Source organism: Scylla paramamosain, chromosome 22 (genome assembly GCF_035594125.1).
Source record: "Scylla paramamosain isolate STU-SP2022 chromosome 22, ASM3559412v1, whole genome shotgun sequence".
NCBI classification, from domain to species: Eukaryota; Metazoa; Arthropoda; class Malacostraca; order Decapoda; family Portunidae; genus Scylla; species Scylla paramamosain.
The window spans coordinates 20,094,930-20,104,929 of record NC_087172.1 but is presented as its reverse complement, the minus strand read 5'-3'; the positions used below and the strand labels follow the sequence as shown (position 1 = coordinate 20,104,929).

At 51.0% G+C, this 10,000-nt stretch overlaps 1 protein-coding gene and 1 long non-coding RNA gene across 2 annotated transcripts in view; one reads left to right on the top strand and one right to left on the bottom strand.

Annotated features, from left to right (window-relative positions):
* LOC135111871 (uncharacterized) overlaps positions 1-10,000 on the top strand; it is a 116,503-nt gene that overhangs the window by 93,959 nt on the left and 12,544 nt on the right. The gene's annotated exons all lie outside the window — the stretch shown is intronic.
* Positions 5,337-7,139, bottom strand: LOC135111751 (protein bowel-like). Its single transcript, XM_064025440.1, has one exon. The coding sequence runs from the start codon at positions 6,957-6,959 to the stop codon at positions 5,589-5,591; it is 1,371 nt and encodes a 456-aa protein (XP_063881510.1). The 5' UTR covers positions 6,960-7,139; the 3' UTR covers positions 5,337-5,588.

Below are 10,000 nucleotides of genomic sequence, written 5' to 3'. Positions count from 1 at the left end.
CACCACCTATGAAGAAGCCCTGACCACCCTGAGTCTGTCCAGAATATCCACCAGGCACCGAGAGGCTCTGGAGAAGTTTGGGAAGGGACTACTGCATCATCCGCGTCTCAGAGACATGCTGCCGCCCGACGCGCCTCGCCCTGTCCGTGCCACCAGACACCACAACAAAATAACGCCCCTGAAGGCGCCGCGCACGGACCGGTACAGACTCAGTGCGATTCCCACCATGGTGCGAGCCATCAATCGATAGTATTTCCCTCCTAGATTAGTCTTACCGTTAGGATTAATGTTAAGTTTTTCCCCATCCCCTATGTACATTTTCAGTTTGTCAACTGCCTAAATAATAAACCGTTTATTATTATTATTATTATTACACACACACACACACACACACACACACACACACACACACACACACACACACACACACACACACACACACATTATATATATTTTGAGTTTTATATAATGTTGTTGTAGGAGGAGGAGGAAGAGACAGGAAGATGATCCACCTCTCCAGCACAATTAGAAAAGTCATCAGCTGTTTATCATAATTACAACACGACGCTGGAGTGATGAGGAGGGATTCACGCACGCTGTTTGAACCACTGTGACTGACTTCCTGACTCGCTGACTTACTGACTGGCACCACTATTCATGCCTACGTACTGTTTGACTGACTGCCGGATCTCTCGCACTGATTTACTGACATAATGACGGAGTAACTGACTTGCTGATGCGTCAACTGACATACTGGCTTCCAAGAGATTCACGCCGGAACGGTACTTGGCTGACTTACTGACCGGTTGATTTGTTATTCAGCGACTGGCAACCTGGCCGGCAAAGGAAGCACGCACTCTGTTTACTGAATGCCTCCCTGACTCGCTAATTCATTGACTGATAGACATGACGAGCAACGAGCGATGCAACCACGCTGACTGACTGGCGAGAGATGCGTGCACAGGCTGACTGAGTGACTACCGCTACACACACACACACACACACACACACACACACACACACACACACACACACACACACACACACACACACACACACACACACACACACACACACACACACACACACACACACACACACACATTTTTTTTTATGTAGGAGAGACACTGGTCATATGCAACAACATTACAATTAAAAAAAAGGGTTCACTGAGGTGCTGGTCCCCAGAGTCAAAAGTGGTAGTCAAAAATTAAAGTATATGTGTCTTGAAACCTCCGTCTTCAAAAAGTTCAAGTCATAAGATGAAGGAAATACAGAAGCAGGCAGGGAGTTCCAGGGTTTATCAGAGAAGGGGACGAATGATTGAGAATACTGGTTAACTCTTGCATTAGAGAGGTGGACAGAATAGGAGTGAAAGAAGGAAAAAATCTTGTGTATCGAGGCCGCGGGAGGAGGGGAGGCATGCAGTTAGCAAGATCAAAAGAGCAGTTAGCATGTAAATAGCAGTAGAAGATAGCTAGAGATGCAACATTGCGGCGGTGAGAGAGTCAGTTAGAGGAGTGGCTTCAGAGAGGAGAGAAAGAAGACAGAGAGAAAAGAACGAAAACTAAATAGAAAAAAAATATATATAATGGAATAAGTAAACAATGTGTAATATATTTTAAGAATGTAGACGTAACTGGAGAAAAGGAGTACAGGGGGCAAGGAGATGGAGGGAATAGAAATAGGAAGGGGGTGGATGGGGGAAGGATGAATAGGAGTAGGGGACAAGAAGAGAAAGCATTTATTTCCCACTACTTCTTCTCTCCCTCTTCTTCACTCACTCCTCACCCTTCCTGCTTATATTTATTATCTCTACTTTTTCCTCCCATCCTCCTCCTCCACCCTTCCTCCACCTCCTCGCCGCATGTACTCTCCTTCCCGATTACGAACTGTCTTCCTCCCTCCACCCCACAAAAGTCCCTTCCTCTCCTTTCCTTCCTCTGTCGTTTTGTCCCAAACCTGTCACCTCCCCTCCCTTATCTGTCCTGTGGCACAAGGGAGTGATACTTCGCTCTCTCCCCCTCACTCTTTACTCTCCATCCTTCCTCCTCTCTCTCTCTCTCTCTCTCTCTCTCTCTCTCTCTCTCTCTCTCTCTCTCTCTCTCTCTCTCTCTCTCTCTCTCTCTCTCAGTATCCTTTATACACTCTTAGTGGGTCTTCCTTACTCGTCCTTACACACACACACACACACACACACACACACACACACACACACACACACACACACACACACACACACACACACACACACACACACACACACACACACACACACACACACACACACACACACACACACACACACGCCATCAATCAATAGTCCCTTCTAGATTTGACTTCTAGATTTGACTTACCTTTAGGATTAATGTCAAGTATTTCCCCATCCCCAATGTACATTTTCAGTTTGTTGACTGCCTAAAGAATAAACCGTTTATTATTATTATTATTATTATTATTACACACACACACACACACACACACACACACACAGATCTGCAACCTCCGCGTTTCTTCGACGCGGAGGCAGAGGCGGAGCTTCCTGTCATCTGAAATTGTGGTTGCGGATGTTGATGCGGATATTTTGTTGTTTTAAAACACGGATGCGAATAACATTACGGGTAGTATTTTCACTGCGGATGTGACGCGGAAGCGGATGCGGAGACGGATTTTCATCATTGTGTGTGTGTGTGTGTGTGTGTGTGTGTGTGTGTGTGTGTGTGTGTGCACGTTCCTATACACTATACAGTGACTATTTGGCTATTAACGGTAAATAATTAGTGATAAGATTGTTTGCTATTACGATAACGAGGCAGAAACTGTAATTGCTAGATCTGTTGGGAAGGGCAGTGAGTTGGCCCAGGACTGCTGGCGGAGAGATGTTGGCGGCGGGGGCAGGAAGGGTGGCGGAGCTGTACTGCTGTACGATTGTAGTCCAGAATGCCGCGGTGCACCTGGACAACCACGCTTTCTTTGCCCACTTCACCTGCAAGTCTCCATGTTTTCAGGGTCAGTTAAGCGTTTTGTTTATGTTGTGAACGCTTCTCCTTTATATTCTGGTTTTCCTTCAGCACATGTCATCAGTGCCCTAGTAGTCCTGCTGCTGCAGTTCCCGCACCAGCTTTACTTGTCGGCCTTTCTCAGTTCGTTCATCATCTCCGCCGGCCTTCGCTGTAACCGTGGCACAGTGTCCCCTCACCGGTGAAGCAAGCGTAGATAAAACAGGAAAAGAAAAGGATAACAAAGTGAACAAGAATGACATGAGAGAAAAAAAATACATAAGAGAGAAGCGTAGATAAAACAGTAAAGATGGGAATTAAGACGAAAAGCAAAATATGAAGAGAATAGCAAGTAAAAATATATGAACACGATAAGGGATAAAGTGGGAAAATAATGCAAGTAAAATCAAGAGAAGAGGAATGAGAAGATGATGCGTAAGAGGTATAGGAGAGAAGACACAGCAAGGATAAATAACAGAAAACAGAACAGAAAAGAAATTCTAAATTAAGACAAAAACAAAGTCGGGAGAGGCTAAGTTAGGAAAGACAAAGTTAGGAGAGAAAGGAACAGGGAGGAATGAATAGATACAATAAATAAAAAAATATAAAAAAATAAGAACAAAACATGAATATGATAAGATATACGCAACGAGAGAGAGAGAGAGAGAGAGAGAGAGAGAGAGAGAGAGAGAGAGAGAGAGAGAGAGAGAGAGAGAGAGTAAAGCATGCCCAAAAACTGAGGTAACCGATCTTCCCACGGCCAAACCAAAACCAACCTTCGTTCCAACACCTCAATTTGACCACGACTTCGGCCACATCATGACACCATCCCTCACCACACGCCCCTGGAAGACTGACGCCTCCACCCGCCCCGCCCACGTCCCACCACGCTCGCTGTGAATCGTGAGGGCGGGGGGCGTGGGTGGAAGGGTTGTGGGGGCGCGGATGTAGGCGTGAGGGTTCGGAGAGTGGCTTCCCCCGTCCCCCGCAGGTAGTAGAGGGAAGTTATAGGGAAGGAATCTTTTAAATATGTTGGAATTTTTATTGGTTTGTGAATATTATTGGTTTGGGTGTGAGAAATGTTTGTGTTTTCGTTTTTTTTTCATCTTTCTTCATCTTTTTATTTTTAGTGTTTTTATAATATAAAAACACTAAAAAAAAAAAATGAAGAAAGATGAAAAAAAGAAAGAAAAGGTAAACAAAAACACCAAACTACAAATAACACGCATACGAAAAAAAAAAAAATGGAACAAAAAACACTATATTATAGTGTTTTTTGTTCCATTTTTTTTTCGTATGCGTGTTATTTGTAGTTTGGTGTTTTTGTTTACCTTTTCTTTCTTTTTTTTTTAATGTATGACGGTGGGGTTATGTCTCAAGGTGAAATATTATTATTGCTACTACTACTACTACTACTACTACTACTACTACTACTACTATTACTACTACTACAACAGAGTTTTTGCGGTAGTTTTGTGTATCGCTACAAAGATTTTAATACAAGTAAGGTCCTCTGCAGGTGTGTGTGTGTGTGTGTGTGTGTGTGTGTGTGTGTGTGTGTGTGTGTGTGTGTGTGTGTGTGTGTGTGTGTGTGTGTGTGTGTGTGTGTGTGTGTGTGTGTGTGTGTGTGTGTTTGCTTGTCTGCTTGCCTGATTTGCTTAGTGTAGCGTCATGTTACACACACGCACACACATACACATGCGCGGTGTGAGGCCGCTAACACCGCCTGGCTCTCCTGCCCTCCCTCCTCCTCCCCGTGTCGGGTGTCGCCTCCCCCTCACCCCCGCACATCTGTCTGCCTCCCAGGGGCCTCCGCATGCTAAGTCCCTGTCCCGCCTCGCCTGATAGCGCTCCGCTGCACGAGGAGGAAAAGGAGGAGGAGGAGGAGAAGGAGGATGAGGGGGAGGGAGGCGTGTCAGGTTCAAGGAAGAGATAAATCATCACAATATTTAAAGTGCACTCGTGTCTGTGTGTGTGTTTGTGTGGGTTTTCTCGGCCAGATGGTGTGTGTAGGTGTGGCCGCCCCTTGCTGCTGCTGCTGCCGGCGGCGGGGTGTGGTGATGCCCGGACCGCCCAGGTGTGTCCCGCCGCGGCTTTGTTGTCAGGGGCGGCGGTGCTGTCAGGATAGGATGTAGGGCGTTATTAGTGCCTGCCGCCAGCATCGTCCTGCTGGTGCTGTGCGGGAGTGTCACCTTACCTGGTGTCCACCTGTCAGGACGCCGCGCCTCAGGTCTGGGCAGGTGTCCCTCGCTGGACGCCCGCAGCCAAGTGTCAGGAGTCCTTCCCTCTCCTCCTCCTCGTCTCAACCATTCACAAGTCAGGTTATTTAAAGCATGATTAAAAAGTAATGTTATTTAATAAATACATTTGTTTGTACATTATATACAATGTGACTTAAATACATTGGCGCCATGAGGCACAGAGGACAGGGCGAGGCGGCGCGGCGCCTCTATCTGCTGCTGATGCCCGCGATGGAGAAGCCGCACCTCTTGAGGGGCGGCGCGGCGCCCGTCGCGCCTGTGTCTGCTCATGATGTCCGCGATGGAGAAGCCGCGCCTCTTGGGGGGCGGCGCGGCGCCCCTCGCGCCTCTATCTGCTCATGATGTCCGCGATGGAGAAGCCGAGCCTCTTGGGGGGCGGCGGCGCCGCGGGCTGCAGCTCCTCGTCCTCCTCCGTCAGCGTCTGCATCACGTGGTCGTCCTCGTCGTCGTCGCAGTGCAGCACGTCCACCACCTCGTCGGCCTCGAGGCGGGCGGCGGCGGGCGCGGAGGGCGGCGTGTGCGGGACGGCGGGCGTGGGCGGGACGTCGTGGGCGTGCTGCGCCTTGTGCACGGCGAGCGTGCGCGCCTGGCAGAAGCCCTTGCCGCACGCCTCGCACTTGAAGGGCTTCTCCTTGCTGTGGATGTACTTGTGGTCGCGGAGGTGGTCCTGCCTCCTGAAGGCCTTGCCGCAGATGTCGCAGGGGAAGGGCCGCTCGTCCGTGTGGGTCCGCTCGTGGATCAGCAGGTTGTAGCTCTTGGTGAACTCCCGCTGACAATACTTGCAGATGTACCGCTTCTTGGGTCTGCTGAGGCGGCCCCCGGGAGTCAGCAGCAGCCGGTTGAGGGCCAGCTCGCCCGCGCCCAGCGCCGCCCACGGAAGCTGGCCCAAGGGGTTGCAGCCCTGCAGCAGCCCCGCCAACCGGGGGTCCATCCCCAGGGGCGGCGGAAGCGGCTTGGCCGCGCCGCCCGCAGACTGCAGCAGCGGCAGTGACTGTAACAGGTGCAGGGCGCGGTGGTCCCGGGAGAGGGGCGTGAAGGCGGAGCCCAGGGTGCCGGGGGGTAGCCTAGCGCCGAGGCCCGGCAGGCAGGGCACGCTGGGAGGAGACGCTACCATGGCCGCGTCGTCAGCGTCACTGGGGCAGAATGAGTGTAGCGCAGGACGGTGCCACAATTTATACCGAAGAGAAGCGCTGGGGGCAGAAGGGCCGACCATTGGCTGCTGAGGAGCAGCGGGGAGCGGCGCTACTGGTGGTGGAGGGAGGGAGGGAGGAGCCTCGTGCAGGGCGGTCGCCCATTGGTTCCCGTGTTCCGTGGGGGCGGAGAGGAAGTCGAGCGGTGAGCGAGGGGCGTGTCCGGTGAGCGGGAACTGTTCGGCGTGCTTACCTGCCCCCTCCCGCCTCCCGCCCCGGCTGCCTGTGGTCTGACTAATGCTTGTTTTCCCACACCGACATTGACACCGACACCCGCCGACAAACTGTATCCGGATTCTCTTATTGTCTCGTTTCCGCGCACGTCGGTTCCGTCTCCCGACAGGGGCGCCCTCGGCCCGGCCCGACCCGAGGCCCTGGCACCTCTCTTGTGCTGCCGACGGCGTCCCTTTGATGGGCGCCGCGCCGGCACGCCGCTCGATGGTCAGATAAGGGCATGATCCACCCTCACCACCCACACCCCCGCCCCCACCCCCCACCATCGTCGTCATCACCCTGGCTGCCTCCCGCGCCTTGCCGCCTCAGCACCAAATACCTGAGCGTGTCGCGGCGCAGGACCCGCCGCCCTGCTGGCTGAGCGGGGCCACCCTGGAGGCGAGGACCCCGCCCCCCACCGCCCCCTGTCACCCGCCACACATTCCAGCGCCCCCCACCACCCACCATTCCCCCCTTCCCCCGCACCACTGTGTCCCTCCTCACCTTCCTTTTGCTTGTTTTGCTCCTTTTCCATGCTCCTTCCTTTCCTTCTCTTTCTCATTTAACACCAGTCTCCCTCACTCCTTTCACACCAGGTTTTCACTCCAGCCCTCCCATTCCATCCACTCCCTCGTCACCCACACCACTACTCATCTCGGCAGCGTGCCATCCTCCGCCTCGCCTCCTCCCTGCAGTAAGTGTGGCGCCTCACCCAGCACTCACCCCTTCACTCGGCCAGCACCTCTCACTCCTTGACACGCCTTCTCACTCACTGTACCTCGTATTTACTCACCATACAATGCAATATACGTTACCATGCCACCGTGTCTCGTCGTGTATCTCGTCCCCTCATTGTCCCCTCTCCCATGCCCTTTAGAGTCTCCAGTGTCCTCCCCAGTAACATCCCCCAGTCCTTACCCCCGTGTCCCATCCCAATATCCTTCCCCAGTGTTCCCTCAGTGCTTCCCCAGTCAATCCCCCAGTAACTTCCCACAGTCCCTCCCCCAGTGTCTTGTCCCAGTGTCCTTCCCCAGGAACTCCCCCAGTGTTCTTCCACAGTCCCTCCCCCAGTACCCCTCTGAGAGATCACATGTCGGGGGGGGGGGAGATCGTGGGGGGCGGTCATGGGGGAAGAGGTTGTGTTTACTCATAGTCCGTCACAACGACCACAGGGGGTAGGGGGAGAGGTGAGGGTCGTTCTGGCTTGTATATACTTAAAATTGGGGGGAGGGGGCCGTGGGACGTTAGGGAGCGTGAGAGGGGGAGACGACCCCTTGGAGTGAGGAGATGTGTAGATGAGACGTGTGTTTTTAAATGTTCTTTTTAGGCCTAAGTGAAACTCCACAGGCCTATTAGAATGTTCCTCTGTGTATATTCCTCCTCTTCCTCCTCAGAATACTCCTCCTCCTCCTCTTCCTCTTCCTCCTTCACACACACACACACACACACACACACACACACACCCTTTGTCCCCTTCTGCGGTGCTTTCCTTTCCCTCTTGAAGACACGAGACATTGATAGTGGTGATTGTGGTGATAAGGGACGCAGGGAGGGGAGGGGGAGTGGGAGGGGTGGGAGGGTAGGGAGGGTGTGCGAGGAAAGGAGGTAAGGAGAGAAGGGAGGGAATTATTGGAGGGAAAGGTGGTGAGAGAGGAAAAGATCTGAGGGTTGAGAGAGAGAGAGAGAGAGAGAGAGAGAGAGAGAGAGAGAGAGAGAGAGAGAGAGAGAGAGAGAGAGAGAGAGATGAACGTGACAAATATAAGATGAAGGAAAACTCTTATTATTGTTATTATTATTATTATTATTATTATTATTATTATTATTATTATTATTATTATTATTATTATTATTATTATTATTATTACTTTTCACATTCCAGCTGTTATTCCCTCCTTTTATCCTCTTTTCTTTCTCTCTCTCTTCTTCTTTCATCTCTCCTCTTCTTTCACTTATCTCCCTTTCTTTTATATCTCTCCCATCATCACCTCTTTTCTCTCTTCTTCCTTCACTCTTTTCTTCTCTTGTCTTCTTCATGTGTATCGTCTTTTTCCTTCATTCATGACTCACTCCTTTTATTTTTCTCATTGTCCTCTCCTCCTCCTCCTCTTCCTTCCTCTTTTCCTCCTCCCTACCTCACTCTACTCATCCCCATTGACCTTTCTTCCTCCTCCTCCTTCATCATCCTCGTTGTCCTCTCTTCCTTCTTTTCCTTTTTCCACTTTCCTCCTCCTCCTCCTCCTCCTCCTCCTGTTTATTCATCAAGGTGTAATCCAGTTATTTCATCATCACGCTGGCAGGAACCATCTTTAGTCTTGCCATTCAGGAGGCGCGGGTAGGCTGCCCACGCCGCGCCCACGCCTGCACCCTCCTCGCGACGCCCCTTGTTGTTCTCAGTCTTAATGCTTGTGACGCCCATGGAACCTTCTTTTGAAATACCATACCTTACCATACCACTGTTGTTGTTGTTGTTGTTGTTGTTGTTGTTGTTGTCTACGGCGACATGATAGTGTTGTGACTCCAAAGCTTGCGAATGAATACTGAATGAATCTACTTCTTCTTCTTCTTCTTCTTCTTCTTCTTCTTCTTCTTCTTCTTCTTCTTCTTCTTCTTCTTCTTCTTCTTCTTCTTCTTCTTCTTCTTTTTCTTCTTCTTCTTCTTCTTCCAGTTCTTTTTTGATGCTTTTCTTCCATGTTCTTTTCCATAAATTTTCTTCTTGTTCTTCTTGTTCTTGTTCTTCTTGTTCTTCTTCTTGTTCTTCTTATTCTTGTTCTTGTTCTTGTTCTTCTTCCTCTCCTCCTCCTCCTCCTCCTCCTCCTCCTCCTCCTCCTCCTCCTCCTCCTCCTCCTCCTCCTCCCCTCACCACAGCCACCATCACCACCTCCACCACCACGACAACGTTAGCGAAAGCCATAAACTGAGAAAACAAAACCATCTCTCTCTCTCTCTCTCTCTCTCTCTCTCTCTCTCTCTCTCTCTCTCTCTCTCTCTCTCTCTCTCTCTCTCTCTCTCTCTCTCTCTCTCTCTCTCTCTCTGTGTCAGGGCGGCACCAGAGCCTCTGTAGGCCAAGAACAGCCTGAAGAAGGGACGGCCCACCCTTTTCCCACGGCCTGTTATGCTAATCACTCCCACGCCCCCCTTTACCTGAAGCCCCCTCTCTCACCTGTACAGCCCCCTTACCTGTACCCACCTTACCTATACAGCTCCCCCTTACCTGTGGCTCCACTTACCTGTCCTACCCACTTACCTGTGTAGCTCCTTTCCTTACCTGTACGGTCCCCTTACCTGTGCCCCCTCCTCTTACCTCCATCTTACCTGTAGCCATCTCACCTGTGCCCCC

Bases quoted from the DNA above. Each gene is read 5' to 3' on its own strand.
- LOC135111751 (XM_064025440.1), bottom strand. From the start codon at position 6,959: ATGACGACGATGGTGGGGGGTGGGGGCGGGGGTGTGGGTGGTGAGGGT.